General features: G+C 41.6%; 1 protein-coding gene across 15 annotated transcripts in view; it reads right to left on the bottom strand.

The window, feature by feature from the left end:
- The window catches only part of ERICH1 (glutamate rich 1), a 92,898-nt gene that overhangs the window by 40,958 nt on the left and 33,649 nt on the right, over nucleotides 1-18,291 (bottom strand). For 9 of the 15 annotated variants that reach the window (XR_011378084.1, XR_011378083.1, XR_011378080.1 and 6 more), the window contains one exon: nucleotides 7,182-7,307. Coding sequence is in view for 9 of the 15 variants with exons in the window: in XM_051839254.2 (XP_051695214.2) it covers nucleotides 7,182-7,307 (126 nt within the window). In the remaining 6 variants the exon portion in view is untranslated. Of the gene's footprint in view, nucleotides 1-7,160; nucleotides 7,308-18,291 lie in introns of all 15 variants that reach the window. The other 6 variants (XR_011378082.1, XR_011378081.1, XM_051839253.2 and 3 more) reach the window with 1 other exon arrangement.

Raw genomic sequence — 18,291 nt, 5'->3', positions numbered from 1 at the left:
AAACACAGAAAAAGGCATCTAATCAAGAGAATCAGTGTCAAGCCCTGATTACTCTGCATACTTCCAAAAAAGGATGCAGCCAGAAAACCCTTGTGTTTTAAGGATTGAATCTAAAAAGAATGAATCAAGCAATTAAGACCTGGGGAAAGTTAACTATCAAGAGTGATCAAGGAAAGAACAAAGAATAAAAACCACAAAAGACTAAAAGTTGAGTTCCCTGGCAGCCAAAGCCAATGGAATTACCAATGAATAATCTGAATATACCTCCTATCTGATAGGAAGCAGTGTATCAGTTCATAGGAACAAAAAGGATATCAGTGAGTAATATGAGCATCTCTCTTATCTGATAAAAAGCAGTGTACTAGTTCACAGAAATAAAAAAAAATCATCAGTGAATAATGTATCTTGCACCAATTCACAGGAACAAAAAGGGTATCAGTAAGTAATAAGTATATCTCTTACCTGATAGAAAGCAGTGTGCTAGTTCATAAAAACAAAAAAGATATCTGTGAGTAACTTGAGTATATCTCTCTTATCTCATAAGAAATAATATAAACTAGGTATGTAGCTTTCCTATGATCTGACTTGGTATGAAGTGAACATTTTCAAAACCCAGTGGACTGAATAGTTAGTGAATTCTTTGAACCACATTATTTATTTGAAAGGTAGAGTTACAGAGAGGGAGGGGGAGAAGGAAGAGGGAGAGGGAGAGGGAAGGGGAGGTCTCCCATCTGTTGGTTCACTCCCCAAATGGCTGCAACAGTCAGAGCTGGGCCAATGCGAAGCCAGGAGCCAGAAGCTTCCTCTGGGTCTCCCACATGCAGGGGCCCAAACACTTGGGCAATCTTCCACTGCCTTTGCAGACCATGGATCAGAAGAGGAGCAGCCAGGGCATGAACCGGCACCCATATGGGATGCTGGCACCACAGACAGAGGCTTAGCCTACTATGCCACAGTGCCGGACCCTGAACCATACTCTTAAATACTGGGAGTCCCTCCATGCCTTATCACCACCCCAGCCACTGTACCATTTAAAAACCTGGGAAAAGAGGCATGTTGGAGACACAGTGGATATTTTCTTCTAAAAATTAAGTAACTCAACTTGTTTCTTATCTAGCTTCCCAGGGAAAAGCTGTTGGAATCCATGGAAGGGGTGTGAACTTTCACTGTAGTGACCTGGAGCCCCAGAATCCCAGTGTGGCTGTCATATGCTAGGAGATTGGCGTTTGACTGATGACAAGATCAGACATTCCTTATTATTTAAGTCACACCAGAGAATCTTAGGTCTTACAGTATCACTGTAATAGATTACGTAACATTACACAGAACAGCATTCCTATGGATGTGCCAAGACAGTGAGCAAAACAGTGTTCCTGCCAGATAAATGACTTAACATGCTAAATAAGGTTGTCGAGCATTTTCCCCAGAAAAACTGCCAAAAAGAACGCTTTCTTCTGTCATACTCTAGAGTGGGTTGTTCTATCTGTATCAGGCCAAAGGTTTACTGGCCTAGTGAAAGCAGCACACACCACACATGACAGTAAGAGGAGAGGAGCACGCCCTGTAGAAGGGAGAGCACAAGTCCCTATTTACGTCTGGCTGCAAGCAGTCTAACCCACCAACCCAGGAGGGGCAGAGCCTAGAACAAAATCCAACAGGTGCATTTAGCATTGAGATTTAGGCTTGACAATAGTACTTCCTCATCCCACAGCTCCCTGCTACCCACTCCTAACAAACTGTAAGCTTAGAATAATTTAGGTGCTGTTTTTGTTATATTCAATGATTCTCAAGGACTGAGACAAAGACAGGATGGAAGCAGAAAAGTGACTGACACCTAGGTCTCTGTCATCACTTCATCACAGATACACAGGCCCTGAACAGCAAACTGACACTCTTAATAAGCCCTAGAGTTCTGTCTTTCACAACGTACTGGGTCAGGTACTCAGTGATGAAACCAAGGAAGCGGTCCTGGACTGAGGAAACTCAGGACGGCACTTCCTGGAGGAGAGCAGCTGGGCCTCTGGGCCCAGGAGCACCAGAAGGAGTCCAGACTTGATTGTAAATACCAGCTCTGCCATCCATCCTGGGTGATGAGGACTGTGGAGACTGGCCTGTGGCACCTGCAGAACAGGGCTGTGTGAGTTCCAAAGTAAAAGCTGGGGAGCAACTGGTGCTGGGGCTGGCACAGAGATGTACAAGTAGAAAAAGGAACCAATCATTGTCTCCTGCAGCTTCCTAGAAGTTACCAATGCACTTATTCCTTAGTTCTGGGTATTCAAGATGAAAGTCAGAGACTGGAAGTGCTTCCCTGAAAACAGTAACAATCTGACCTTTTCTTGTGTTCCAGCTTCAGCTCTCAAATTCCCTTTGCTTAAAACTGAAAAGTACAGATTAAAAACTCTTCCTTCTCATCCCTTTGATGTCTCTCTGCCTGCTTTCACAGGACCCTGGGGTGCAGTCAGAAAAAATGAGGAACCTGGCCCAGAACTAGCCGTTGCGGCCATCTGCAGGATGAACCAGTAGATGGAAGATCAATCTCTCTAACTCTGCCTTTCAAATAAATAAATAAATCTTTAAAATAAAAAGAAGAAAAGAAAAAGTGAGGATATCCTGGACCCTGCCTCTTCTTGTGGCAGACTCCTTCTCTCAGATTCCCAGGAAGGCACCCTAGCCTCACAGGGGCTCAGGCACAGGGCTCTTGCTGAATATCATGTTGGAAAACAGATGTGAGCAACACAAGGAAGCAGTGGACACTAGTACCTTTTCTCCAACTCAACCCTTTAAAATGCCCTCAAACGAGCCACCTCATGGGTTTACAATGAGAAAGAATATATTTAAATCTATACATTGTAAAACATCCAGTGGAACTGAGAGGAGTCAGATGGGTTAATGCAGTCAGGGAGGTCCCAGTGGAAACTGAGGGTGCAAGATCTTTATCAAGGTCAAAAGTTCCAGCCTGCCCACTCCTTGAAAGCTTCCACTTTTATCATGAGAACAGCAAGGGAGTGAGGATTCCTTCTGAGCTCCCAGTTTACTATAAAGCAAGTTAGGTGTCCCACCCTTCTGATAGTGCTTTTGTTTTATCATGAGCAAGCCAGAGGGTAAAACACTGTGAATCAGGTCTTTTCATGGGTCTTGTCCCGGCCTTGTAACTGAATGTTAAGTTTTTTTTTTCCCCAAAAATTGTGCCTAAATACTCCAGTACCACTGGCCTCTTTGGTTTTTTTCCTCTCTTGGGGGCCCTTCCATGCTGCTCTGGCTAGAGGTCTCTGACTCTAATAAATTTTGCTTTTAAATCTCTCTGCTTGTCTGCTTAGAAATTCTTCTTCCATGTGAGACAAAGAACCGAGGTAATAATATTTTCTCCACCACCGGTTCACCCATAACAGAACCATTTGGAGGTGAATGGTAAGAGCTGAAAGTTAAAAGACCAACTTCCCACCCAGGATTTGATGGATAAGTTGTTCATAATGCTGTTCTGAAAAACTCGTCAGCATTTTCAGTTCACACTGACTTATTAAGGTGAACCAGAAGTACACACTGGGAAGGTAGGGCAAGTCACCCCTATGGCCTGTGAAGGGCTCTCCAGGAAGTAAGGGACATCAGAAATGGGTCAGTACCACACAGATCTTGGAGTAACAACGGACTGAGTGTTTCCTTATGCTCTTGGCTCACCTATTCCTGTAACTCCCATGGCAGCCTCTGAAAAAGACCTGCCCACACTGACTACTCCCAGGAACTGGGCAACAGAGAAGCACATGGACCAACAGGAAGATTTTTGCCTAAGAAACTGATATAGGCAGGCAGATAGAATTAAACTGATTATATTTCTGAGCTGGAGATCACACCTTTGCCCTGCCCCCTTTTGTGATCTCACACCCCTACCTGACCTCACCTGTAGCCTACCTGCCAATCAGACTATGTAACCACTCCCCTTTGGAAGTAAATGAAAGACCTGGTGTGCCTGAGCCCCCTCCCTTGTTGTCCCCCACTTCCCACCTCTAGGTATGCTGCCTTCTTTCCTGCCTGTACTATGCTACCGCTGGCCGAACCTAACTGCACCCTTGCTCCACGTGGCTCCCAGCCTGCTCTCTGCCTGGTATGGACTCAACTTAGTTTCTAGACATTTTTCTCCCCAAAATAAAGCTCCCACTTTCTTGTATATTTCTTTCACTAAATAAATACTAAAAACTGTACCATGTTACCTGTTTCATTTATAAGCAGCTGATATTTAGAATTCTTATCTAAAAATACAGCAAGAACCCTCGAAATTTTCAGTAAAGGTTCCCAATTCCAAAACCACTTCTAAAAATGTAACTTGTAATAAACACTGTAATGAAAGCTACAACTAGGTAAATTTAGAATGAATCTCAATTGCTTGATTCTCCTTTTCTCTTCAGAGTGGTCAGCTTGGCTCTAACCAGCCCATAATTGTAGAGCAGTTGCTGGTGCCAAGACTTTCTGGCTGCCTGCAGGGAGGAGGAGGCTTCAGGACCAAGGCAACAAGGAAAGTGACTACTCCGGGATCAGGGCACACAATCTGCAAGAAAGCTTTTGCAGGAGAACAGCTGTAGACTTGACAAAGCTATCTCCACTTTCCCTGTTAGAGCATCACCTGGATGGGCCTCCCAGCAAGCCTCGGAGGTGCTGCTGACACAGGTCTGCCCTCACGCATCAGCAGCAGAGCAACCAGTGCCAACTGTCCACAACAGGCCACACACTTTCTTATTAAACTCATTAAGTACACATGAAGTACATTTACCACAGTAATTTCATAAGAACATGGTAAATTATCTAGTGAAATAATCTATCTAGTAATTGCATTTCAAAGATTTTTAACAGGGCTGGAAAATAATACTCCATTTTTTTAATTTTACAGTTACTTTTTAAAAAAGATTTATTTATTTGAAAGAGTTACACGGAGAGAGGAGGGGTGGGGGGCTTCTGTCCACTGGTTCACTCCCCAGTTGGCCACAATGGCTAGAGCTGTGCCGATCTGAAGTCAAGAGCCAGGAGCCTCTTCCGGGTCTCCCACGTGGGTGCAGGGGCCCAAGGACTTGGCCATCCTTTACTGCTTTCCCAGGCCACAGCAGAAAGGAGGATCGGAAGTAGAGCAGCTGGAACTTGAACCAGCACCCATATGGGATGCCGGCACTGCAGGTGGCAGCTTTACCTGCTACGCCACAGCGCCAGCCCCTATTTTATATTTATTTTATATTTATTTTATTTATTTATTTATATTTATTTTATATTTATATTTATATATAAATATATATATATTTATATTTATATTTTACTTTTAAAAACCTTATTTATTTGAGCAACAGAAACAGAGGCAAGGGAGGGGGAGAGACAGAGAGGGAGACAGAAAGGAGAGAGAGAGAGAGATCCTATCTTCTGATTCACTCCCCAAATGCTTATAATGGCTGGAGCTGTACTGGGCTATGCTGGGCTGAAGACAGGAGCCAGCACTTCAATCCAGGTCTCTGGTTTGGGTGTCAGCAATCCAATTACTTACATCATCACCTCTCAGGGTCTGCATTAGCAGGAAGCTGGAGTCAGGAGCAAGAGCTAGAGATTGAACCTAGGTACTCTGATTTGACACACAGGCATCTTAACGGCTAGGCTAAATACCAGCCCTATTTTTGTTTGTTTTTCTTTAATTCAAAAGCCAAAAAGATCAATGCACAAGAAAACTATACTTCCTTTTTTAAAATTTTTTGACAGGCAGAGTTGACAATGAGAGAGAGAGACGAGAGAATTATAGACAGTGAGTGTGGGGAGCAACTCGGACTAGACTAAGTTACTGGAATTAAGACTTATTCTATGCATCTGCTCTCCCACAATATGGCGCTGGGAGAGGAGGAAACAGCTTCTATACAGCTGCCTCCAGTTCAACCAATAAACTGTAGGACCTGCTCCTGATTGGAGGAGAGCAGCGTACTCGGTGTGTGGTAGCAGAGTTGGGATTGGTGGAAGAGGACTATAAAGGAGGAGAGAGACAACATGCACCAGGAACATCTAAGGGGAACACCTGAGGGAACACCTGTGCAGCCCCCGAGAGAGCCGGCGGTGTGCCGCTCCCCTGCGGAAGTGGGGAAAGTGGCCAGGGGGAACCGCCCTTCCACGGAGGTGGAAGGGATGGTAGCCAACCCGGGAAGAACCAGCAGCAAACCCGGGGAGGGCCGAGCAGACAAAAGAACAGCACAGGGTCCTGTGTCGTTCCTCCACGAAGAGGGGGAGCGACAAGTGAGAGAGACAGACAGGTCTTCCTTCCATTAGTTTACTCCCCTAATGGCCGCTACGGCCGGCGCTGCGCCGATTCGAAGCCAGGAGTCAGGTGCTTCCTCCTGGTCTCCCATGCAAGTGCAGGGACCCAAGCACTTGGGCCATCTTCCACTCCCCTCCCGGGCCACGGCAGAGAGTTGGACTGGAAGAGGAGCAACCGGGACTAGTACTCAGTGCCCCAACCTGGACTAGAACCCGGGAAGCCGGCGCCGCAGGCAGAGGATTAGCCAAGTGAGTCATGGCGCTGGCCAAAAACTATACTTTCCTAACATTAGCTAAAGTTTATAATATAGAGTTTCTTAGTTTACACTTGCTAAAAACCATCCAGGGACAATTTTTATTTGATTGTTCTAAATTCTCACAGAAGCTTCCAAATAGCCAATTTAAAGAGGAAAACAACCAACCATTTCAGTTTTCAAGTAGAAACTTAATGTGTGAGGCAAGCTTTGTCACTCACTAGCAAGTTAAGCTGCCATCCATTCTGCTTCTAACCCAGATCCTTGCTAACGTGCCTGGGAAGGCAGCAGAGGATGGCTGAAGTGCTTGGGTCCCTGTTACTTATGTGGGAGACCAGGATGGAGTTTGTAGCTTCTAGCATCAGTCTGGCCCAGTCCATGCTTTTTTTGGGCATTTGAGGAGTAAACCAGCAAACAGAAGATGAATATCTCTCTTTCTGCATTTCAAATAAATAAAAAGTTTTTTTATAATAATTTTCTATGGCTATAAAATAGGTAAAAAAGACATACTATGGCTGTTTATGTGAAGATATGCTCAACTATAATTATAACTATAATTATAATTATACATTTAGACAAAGTTAATTTAAAATGATGGAAAACTGTAAAATAATGATTTACATGTATACTGTTCACCTTTCCTCTTCCCCTTTTTACCTTCTACATCCTCCTCGGTGGAGATATTCTCAGAATCCAAGCAGCTGTGTGACTCTGGCAAATACCCCTCTGGGGGTAGACTCACAGTATAGAGCCGCCTTTCAGACTGCGTCTTAGTGTCACTATCTGTAAAAAACAAAGGGAAATGAGAAACTGCTATATTTTACATAATGCAATCAGACATTCTTTGCCCTGATTACATGGTCATCATTTCTACAACTCAATTCAAGGAAGACATGAAATCAAATAGTTTAATAAAGCCTAACCATAGTCATAAATAGTAATCATAATAAGCCAAGCATTTTGCTAGGAAAGTAAGTCAGCTATATATCTAGGCAGGAAAAAGGAACTGTCTGTAATTATCCAAGTTCACATTAAGTTACTTCTTATGTAAACTTTTGGGTTTCACAAGGTGATGTAAAAATATTACTAAGCCAGGAGTATGAAGAAGAAAAAGTTCATTTTCTGGAAGTTGTCTCCATGTACATATTAGTTTACATGTACTAACATGTACACACCCACAATCATACACACTAACACACGCACATCTTTATGCAATTAGGCCACACACACTTTATTATTATACAGACTGTGCCTGTGTACCTCACATGTATAAATACCATTTAAAAGTGAACATACTATGATAAAATAATGCTACAATATTTAAATTTGTATACTCTTTTGATGACTGCATAATATTCCTTGCTATAAGAAAATTATAATTTAAGCATTTTGCAAAAGTCTGTTCACAAAGGCTGACCTCAGATCCCCACTGTTACAAACAGGTGACATGGTCATCCAGGCTGCATACTGGTCTGTGTACTTGGCAACCTGGTTCCCTCTTTGCTGGCTATTTGTATACACTGTCTAGAAAAGCCATTAGAAGGGAGCTGGTTGGGGCCAGCACTGTAGTGCAGTGGGTTAAAGCCCTGGCCTGAAGTGCCGGCATCCCATAGGGGCACCAGTTGTAGTCCCAGCTACTCCTCTTCCGATCCAGCTCTCTGCTATGGCCTGGGAAAGCAGTAGAAGATCGCCCAAGTCCTTGGGCCCCTGCACCCACGTGGGAGACCTGGAAGAAGCTCCTGGCTCCTGGCTTTGGATCAGCGCAGTTCTGGCCTTGGCAACCATCTGGGGAGTGAACCAGTGGATGGAAGAATTCTCTCTCTGTCTCTACCTCTCTCTCTGTAACTCTTTCCAATAAATAAAATAAATCTTAAAAAAAAAAAAAAAGGCAGCTGGCATCTCCACATCCTTAACAATCTTTTAATCTACTTATTTTCATTTAAAATCTGGAAAACTGATGCTGTTACACGTGATATATACAAGTGGATGTCCCAATTGTTTTTCACAGAGTAGCAAGCATTTTCTCTTAGAATCAACAACTATGAGTTGGCACTGTGGCACAGCAGGTTAAGCAGTGGCTTGCAACACCAGCATTCCTTAATGGGGTAATGGTTTGAGTCCCAGCTGCTCCACTTCCAACCCAGCCCCCGATTAATATGCCTTGGAAAATAGCAGAAGATGGCCCAAGTATTTGGACCCCTGCCACACATGTGGGAGATCCAGATGGAGTTTCTGGCTCCTAGCTTTGGCCTAGCCCAGTCTTGGCCAATGTAGTCATTTAGGGAGTGAACCAGTGGATGGAAGATCTTTCCATCTTTCCCCATCTCTCTCCCTCCCTCTCTGTTGTTCTGCCTTTCAAGTAAATAAATCTTTTAAAAAAATCAACCATGACAAAAATTAAGAGATGAATAGTACATATGATAGAATTGTGGTTACAATATATTTAAATTTAAAGATATTAAATGTAAAAATCTTGAAACATTTCTTAAAGTGATGTTGCCAGAATTCTAGCTCTTAAGTTAATTTGCTTTGCCACAGTTGATTAATTACTATGTCATTCCCTGCTAGAACCAAGTGCAGATGGAAACAAGCTTCTAAGTATACTATCGCCTATCAAGTAACATCAGCATTTGATTCTTTTTCACAGAATGTTTTTGGAAGCTTTGTATCAGTTAAATCTTTCTTAATAAGAAAATTAAATGGAACTTAAAATGTCATTGTTCACCTAATTATTAGGATGAGTATTGGAGGTATTATGCACATGAAGCAAGAGATGATTCATGCAACAGGAAATAACAACACATCCAAGAAAAAGAATTTTTATGGAAATATGCCAGGAGACAGTCCTCATCTATTAGGAAATCATCCACTGATTACCACTGAGTTTTTAGGCTGTAAATGAAAATAATGTCAAATCCAGTAAGGGGAGGAAAGTGTTGCCTGTAGGTTCATCTGTAGATGAAGGTGAGTGGCCAGGTAATCTGTAACAGCTTCTGGTTCTAATTTTTTGTATTCTTCTAGGTTTCTAGGTAAATGATTCTCTGCAATGACATTTACCCCTTGCACAAGTTAGATATTGAGTCCCTTGTCCTGGATAAGCAAAGAGATCAGCTGGCCAGTAGCTGTGCAATTCTGTAAACAATCCTCTTCTTTTCAACACAGAGGAGTGCAGTATTTGTGGGAACAGCCCCCTGGGATCTTCAGTCTCCCTACGTGAGAGTGAAAGGGACAAGGAAGATGGGTAGAAATCCAATCTGCAGACAGAATCCACAAGCACAGCAGGCCTAAGAAGGCTGGAAGTCCCAAGTGTAAGAGGAGAAAAGCTTTCACCAGCCTAGGTGGCTGAGTTGTTCTGTAGGATTCTACCATTCACCTTGCCTTGCAATTACACACACTGACTTCTCTCACAGTCCTCAACCCACCTCTTCCCAGACCGTGGTTCTTCATATGTCCACAGAATGATGCTCCTCTCTGTCATCTGGTTACATCCCAACTCTAGCTATGGTGGGCCTTCCTCCTCCTCTGGGCTCATCCTGGCCAGCTGACAGCTGCCTAGGGACATGCCAAGGGAAGACTAATAATTTCTACCATCCTTGGACTGCCTGAAAAACACCCTTGCTCTGTCAGCAATGCTCTCAAGCCCACCCTCTCTCCCAAGGGCCTTTGCTCTTGTTTCATCACAAAAATAAATCACAAGAGTCCCACAGACCCCGACCCACAGCTGCTGTGACCAGAGCCCTCATCACACCAGGCCTCCAACTCTGTACCTGCAGAAGGCCAGCACCACCCCGCCCTCCTCAGACACGCTCTAGCAGCTCTCTCCAGTCCCTCTCTTCCTCCTCTTTTCTCTTCCCCTTTCTCTCCCTACCTCCAAGCTCTTGCTCCTTACCTCTAACTGCTCCCTTCTCTTTCTAACCCTCCAGAGGACTCTAGTATAGCCACAGTGGCTTCCAAGTTCTGCTAAACATACAGAATATAACAGCCGTTAATTACATTCCATGATTTCTACCAACTTCTGATGTCAACGCTCTTTCCACTGCCCCATGCCTACCACCTAGGTCTGCTCCCAGTGAGGGTCTGTGGGTGGAAAAAAATCTCTCATGCCTTGTAGGTATGTAAAGATTTTAACTTGATCTCTTTCTAGATATTTCATTCTTGTTCTTAATAGGTAGCATAGCTGCACTGTGATCAGTCTCCCTCCTGTTCTGCTCCCCACCTGCTCTGCTCCCAGGGCAACTAAGGTTACTGTGTGTGGCCACTTATTCCAAGGCTGCTGGTGAGCAGGAAACAGACACAAACACGCTGTTATTTCTTCTTTCCTTGAATCAGTTGCAAACACCCATTTTCTCTTGGTTTTTGCCCAGTGACATATCTTAATGTTACTTCAGTGATTCACAAACGGGCTCCCTAACCCTTTTGATGACTTTGTATAAACTGTAAGGAACAAACAAATCACTGCATTTAACCGACCTCCTACCATTGGAAATTCAGACTTGTATCGATCTCATTTTACTCTGAACAATAATGAATAACTGGCATACATAAATGAATCAATAGGAAAGTCTCCTGGAGGCAACACTGCTGGGTCCAAGGTGTGTGCATTTTTTAACCAAGGATGTTCTCAGCCTGCCTTTCCATACCACTGTAGGGATTCATATTCCCACAGTCAGGCTTCAGTGGCCAGCCACTCCTGACACAGGCATGGACAAATGAATGCTTGCTGTACAAACACATGACAGAGGAAGACGGACTCCAACATGCTCTTGTATTTCTTGTTACCATTGAGGGTCAACATCTCTTCTTAAAGGCTGCGCCAATGGTGTATCTATTCTTCGAGCTGCCTTGCACCATGCTTTGCACACTTCTCTTTTGAGCTTTCATCATGAGCTCTTTAGATGTTAAGGAAATGAACCTCTGTTTTGCCAAACAGAATTCTAAATTTTATGAGGTGTAGTTAAGAATTTTTCGTTTATGTTTCAGAATTGCATAATTTCTTATAGTACTTTTATGGTTTCCATTGAGGATTTAAATTCTGGCTCCATCTGGAGTGCAAAGAGCTTCAGGTAAACTGTGGTTCCAATCCATTCTATCCCAAACAGTACCCAGTTGGCACCCACCAACGAAAAAAAAAAAACACATGAACTACTCCCAGCCCACCCTGAGCTCCATATCCTAGACCAGTCTAGCAAAACATACCGCCAGAAAAACATGTTCTGTTTGTATGTATAAAGTACTTAAGCTTCCACAAAACAGTGGCCAATGAAGCTAGAAACACAGCAGAGATCAAGGTCCAAAATTCACCTTTCTGAGCTGCACAAAGGTGGTGGTGGGGTCTGTGTCACCTCACTCTGGGGCAGGGTCTCAGTGTGGTCTGACCTGGGTGGTGTATCTTCACTCTAGGGCACGGTCTCAGCATATCCTGACCTGGTGGTCTGTGCCAGTGTGCTGAGTTAGCAACAGTGCTATCTGCAGTCCTAATTGGTAGGGTAACATGAATCTGAGGCTCTCCCTACTAAATGTGGGGGAAGATCAACATATCAAAGATATGGCATTTCCATCAGCAATTTGTGACTATTTTCTTGAGTTCTCAATGACAAGGTAGCATACCTACTTTGTCAATGAAGTAGACAGAAAATAGCACCTTATGATTGTCTTTACCTTGAAATTTTAATTATAAGCGAGGTTCTTTCTGGGATCATCTTGTATGGAGGCCACAAGTTCTAACCACACAGCTTTGTTTTGTCCAAAATGTCAGCTCAGAAATCTCCCATACCTTAATTCCATTCTGCAAAATAGCTAAAATTACCTTAGTGTAAGATATGAAAGGTTAATTATCCTCAGAGAAAAACAAGAAATAGCATTTCCTACCTGTATGCAATAAATGGAAAAATATTTCTACAAAAAGAGAGTGACATTACACCCTGCCTCTGTGTCCTGATGTACCCTGGTCTCTCTCCTGGCATCAGGATAGTTTAAGCAATTAAATCTAAATAGAGATAAGCAGCCAAAGCAACGAAACAAAGAAGAAACTAATGAATATCTCCACAAATGGCAAATAACAAATGTGCCAATTCAAGAAAAAAAGAATAAGGAAGACAACATGATGCCCCCAAAAGAACAAAATACTAGATTGCAAAGATGATGAAATTGAAGAAATGCCAGAAATGGAATTCAAAAAATTGATCATAGGATTACTTAGAAGTAATCAGAAGCAAATGCATGAACAAATGAAATCCATACATGACATGAAAGAAAATTTCCCCCACAAAATTCAGATCTTAAAGAGAAATCAAAATGATATCTTAGAAATGAAGAATTCAATAGAACAAAAAAAAAATGCAGTGGAAAGCCATAGCAACAGGATCGTTGAAGCAGAAGAAAGAATATCCAATTTAGAAGAGCAAGCACAGGAAATTATAAAATCAGACCAAACACAAGAAGAAGTTAGACAACTAAAAAATACTGTTGGTAATCTACAGGATACTATCAAAAAAACCAACAAATGGTCCTAAGAGTTCCTAAAGGCATGGAAAGAGAGAAAGGATCACATGGCCTTTTTAGTGAAATAATTACAGAAAACTTCCCTAATTTGGAGAAAGAAAGAGACAGCCAAGTACAAGAAGCACACAGAACTCCTAATAGACATGACCAGAAAAGATCTTCACCACAACACATTGTAGTCAAACTCTCCACAGTAAAACATAAAGAAAAGATTCTAATATGTGCACAAGAGAAACACGAGATTACTTTCAGAGGATCTCCAATCAGACCCACAGCTGACGTCTTATCAGAAACCCTATAGGCTAGGAGAAAATGGAAAGATATATTCCAGTCTTAAGAGAAAATAGCTGTCAACCCTGAATACTATATCTGGCAAAGCTTTCATTTATGAATGAAGGGGAAATAAAAACTTTCCATGACAAACAGAAATTGAAACAATCTGTCACCGCTTGTCTAACCTCGCAGAAGATGCTTAAGGATATGCTACACACAGAAACACAGAAACACAGTAATAACTATGGAAGAAGGTAAAGGAAGAAAATCTTCCAGTAAAACTACATGGCCTCAACTCTCTAGTTAAAACAGAGACAGGCTGAATGGATTAAAAATTAAAACCCATCTATTTGCTGCCTATAAGAAACACATCTCACCAACAAAGAAGCATGCAGATTGAAAGTGAAAGGATGGAAAAAGATATTCCATGCTAACAGAAATAAAAAAAAAAGAGCTGGTGCAGCCATCGTAGTATCAGACAAAATAGACTTTAACACAAAAACTGTTAAAGAGACAAAAAAGGGCACTATGTAATGAATAAGGGATCAATTCAACAGGAAGATGTAACTGTCACAAACGTATATGCACCTAATTACAGGGCACCTGGCTATTTAAAATAAATGTTAAGGGATCTAAAGGGAGATATAAACTCAAATACAATAGTAATGGGAGATTTCAATACTCCATTTTCAGCAATGGACAGTTCAAACAGACAAAAAAAAAAAAAACAGCAAGGAAACAGCAGAGTTCATCAACACTACAGACCACATGGACCTAACAGATATCCACAGAACATTTCAACCTACAGTTGCAGAATACATATTCTTTTCAGCAGTGCATGGAACTTTCTCTAGGATTAACCACATGCTAAGCCATAAAACAAGTCAGCAAATTCAAAAACATGGAAACAATACCATGCATCTTCTCGGATCACAATGGAATGAAGCTGGAAATTAGCAACTCAGAAATCTCTAGAACATACACAAACATATGAAGACTGAATAACATGCTCCTAAATAAACAGTGGGTCACAGAAGTCAAAAGAAAAATTTAAAAAATTTCTGGAAACAAATGAAGAAGACAATATAACATATCAAAACTTACAGGATACAGCAAAAGCAATGTTAAGAGGAAAATTTATAGCAATTGGTACTTACATCAAGAAATTGGAAAGGCACTAAATTAATGAGCTATCAATTCCTTTCAAGGATCTAGAAAAACAACAGCAAACCAAACCCAAAACTAGTAGGAGAAAAGAAATAATAAAAATTAGGGAAGAAATCAACAAAATTGAAGCCAAAGAAACAATACAAAAGATCAGCAAAACAAAGACTTGGTTTTTGAGAAAATAAACAAAATTGACATACCATTTACCCAACTAACAAAAAGAAAAAAAAAGGAGAGAGGACCCAAATCAATAAAATTAGAGATGAAAAAGAAAATGTAACAACAGACACCACAGAAATAAAGAGTCATCAGAAATTACTACAAATAGCTATATGTCAACAAACTGGGAAACCTAGAAGAAATGGATAGATTCCTGGACACATAGAACCTACCTAAACTGAGCCATGAAGACATAGAAAACCTAAATAGATCCATTACCGAGAAGGAAACTGAATCAGGAAAAAAGATCCTTCCAACAATGAAAAACCCAGGACCAGATAGATGGCTTCACTGCTGAATTGTACCACACATTTAAAGAAGAACTAACCCCAATACTTCTCAAGTTATTCAAAACAACTGAAAGGGATGGAATCCTTCCGAATTCTATGAGGCCAGCATCACCTTAATTTCTAAACCCAGAAAAGATACAACAGAAAAAGAGAACTACAGACCAATTTCCCTGATGAACACAGACACAAAAATCCTCAACAAAATTCTAGCCAACCAAATCCAACAACACATCAGAAAGATACCCAGACCAAATGGGATTTATCCCTGGTATGCAGGATTGGTTCAACATTCACAAATCAATCAATGTGATACATCATATTAGCAAACTGAAGGACAAAAACCATATGATTATCTCAATAGATGCAGAGAAAGCATTTGATAAAATACAACACCCTTTCATGATGAAAACTAAGCAAGTTGGGTATTGAAGGAACATTCCTCAACATAATCAAGGCAATTAATGACAAATGCACAGCCAGTGTCCTATTGAATTGGCAACAGTTGGAAGCATTCCCACTGAGATCTGGAACCAGACAAGGATGCCCACTCTCACCACTGTTATTCAATATAGTCCTGGAAGTTTCAGCCAGCAAGCAAAAGAAACCAAAGGCAAACAAATTGGGAAGGAGGAAGTTAAACTATCCCTAATTGCGGATGATCCAAAAGACTCCACCAAGAGACTATTGGAACTCACAGAAGAGTTTGGTAAAGTAGCAGGATACAAAGTCAATAAACAAAGATCAACTGCCTTTGTATACACAGACAATGCCAGGGCTGAGAATGAACTTCAAAGATCAATCCCATTCACAATAGCTAAAAAAAAAAAAAAAAAAAAAAACCTTGGAATAAATATAATCAAGGATTTCAAATATCTCTACAATGAAAATTACAAAACAATAAAGAAAGAAATAGAAGAAGATATAAAAAAAGGAAAAATCTTCCATGTTCATGGATTGGAAGAATCAATATCATCAAAATGTCCATTCTTCCAAAAGAAATTTACAGATTCAATGTGATACCAATCAAAATACCAAAGACATTCTTCTCAGATCTAGAAAAAATGATGCTGATATTCCAGTGGAAACACAGGAGACCTCAAATAGCTGAAACAATCTTATATGACAAAAACAAAGCTGGAGGCATCACAATACCAGATTTCAAGAATACTATGGGACAGTTACTATCAAAACAGCCTGGTACTGGTATGAAAAACAGATGGACAGACCAATGGAACAGAATAGAAATGCTAGAAATCAATCCACGCATCTACAACTAACTTATATTTGACCAAAGAGCTAAAACCAATTCCTGAAGAAAGGACAGTCTCTTCACAAATGGTGCTGGGAAAACTGGATTTTCACATGCATAAGTATGAAACAGAACCCCTACCTTACACCTTACTCAAAATTCCATTCAAAATGAATAAAGACCTAAATCTATGACTTGACACCATCAAATTACTAGAGAGTGTTGCGGTGGATTCGTTCTGAAAGGAGGAGTGTGGTGGGGGCAAGAGGTGCGGAGTCACCACACAGACCCTGGGAGTGGGGTGAAAGCAGGCCAGAGGTGAGCAGCCCACAGACTCGTTTATTTCAGTTGGTACAGCGCTTAAATAGCCAAGGCAGCTAATCCAGTCAAGGGGTGGTTTATGCCCTAATCAATCACAGACTGTTGCCAGGCAGTATCCGAAGCCATCTAATCTCAGCCTGTTTCCAGCCAGGCAGTTTCCAAAGCCATCCAATCACAGCCTGTTGCCAGGCAGGCTCCATTGCCAGGTGGGTTTCAAAGCCATTCCTGAGTAACTGACATTGGCTTGCCAGCAGCCATCTTGGCATGGCCTTCTCATTCCACCACAAGAGAGCACTGGGGAAACCCTGCAAGACATTGGTATAGGCAAAGAATTCTTGGAAAAGACCCCAGAGGCACAGGCAAAGGCAAAACTGACAAATGGGATTACATCAAATTGAGACGCTTCTGTACTGCAAAAGAAACACCAAGGAAGTGAAGAGGCAACCAACAGAATGGTAAAAATATTTGCAAACTATGCAACCAATAAAGGATTAATAACCAGAATCTACAAAGAGATCAAGAAACTCAACACCAACAAAACAAACAACCCAGTAAAGAAATGGGTCAAGGCCTTAAACAGACATTTTTTAAAAGAGAAAATCCAAATGGCCAACAGAAACATGAAAAAGTGTTCAGGTTCACTAGCCGTCAGGGAAATGCAAATCAAAACCACAATGAGGTTTTACATCACCCCAGTTAGAATGGCTTTCATACAGATGTCAATGAACAACAAATGCTGGTGAGGATGTGAGTAAAAAGATATCATAATCCAATGTTGGTGGGAATGTAAACTGGTAAAAACACTATGGAAGACAGCAGTTTGGAGATACGTCAGAAATCTGAATATAGACCTACCATTTGACCCAGTCATCCCACTCCTGGGAATTTACCCAAGGAAAATGAAATCAGCATATGAAAGAGTTATCTGTACCCACATGTTTATCACAGTTCAATTCACAATAACTAAGACATAGAATAAACCTAAATCCCTGTCATCAGAAGACTGGATAAGAAACTGTGGGAAATGTACTCTATGGAATACTACACAGTGGTAAAAGAAAAATAAAATCTGGTCATTTGCAACAAAATAGATGAATCTGGAAAACATTATACTTAGTGAAATAAGCTAGTCCCAAAGGGACAAAGATCATATGTTCTCTCTGATCTGTGAGAACTAACAGAGCACCTAAAAAGAAATATGTAGAAGTGAAACTGACACTTTGAGAAGCGATGACTTGAATAGCCCTTTTCTTGACTGTCAAGGAACAGTGTTTTTTTCTCTTCTTCATACTATTTGTTGAACTCTTTACTGAACATAGAGTTAATCATGTGTATAAAGTCACTTGAAAATAGATCTCAGTAAAAAATAAGAGTGGAGGCCGGTGCCGCGGCTCACTAGGCTAATCCTCCACCTTGCGGCGCCGGCACACTGGGTTCTAGTCCCAGTCAGGGCGCTGGATTCTGTCCCGGTTGCCCCTCTTCCAGGCCAGCTCTCTGCTGTGGCCCGGGAGTGCAGTGGAGGATGGCCCAAGTGCTTGGGCCCTGCACCCTATGGGAGACCAGGAGAAGCACCTGGCTCCTGCCTTCAGATCAGCGCAGCGCGCCAGCTGCGGCGGCCATTGGAGGGTGAACCAACGACAAAGGAAGACCTTTCTCTCTGTCTCTCTCTCTCACTGTCCACTCTGCCTGTAAAAAAAAAAAAAAAAAAAAAAAAAAAAAAAAAAAAAAAGAGTGGGAACAAGAGAGG

This window comes from Oryctolagus cuniculus, chromosome 8, assembly GCF_964237555.1.
Source record: "Oryctolagus cuniculus chromosome 8, mOryCun1.1, whole genome shotgun sequence".
Taxonomy (NCBI): domain Eukaryota; kingdom Metazoa; phylum Chordata; class Mammalia; order Lagomorpha; family Leporidae; genus Oryctolagus; species Oryctolagus cuniculus.
Note: the sequence above shows the minus strand (reverse complement) of the source record. Positions and strands in the feature narration are given on the sequence as shown.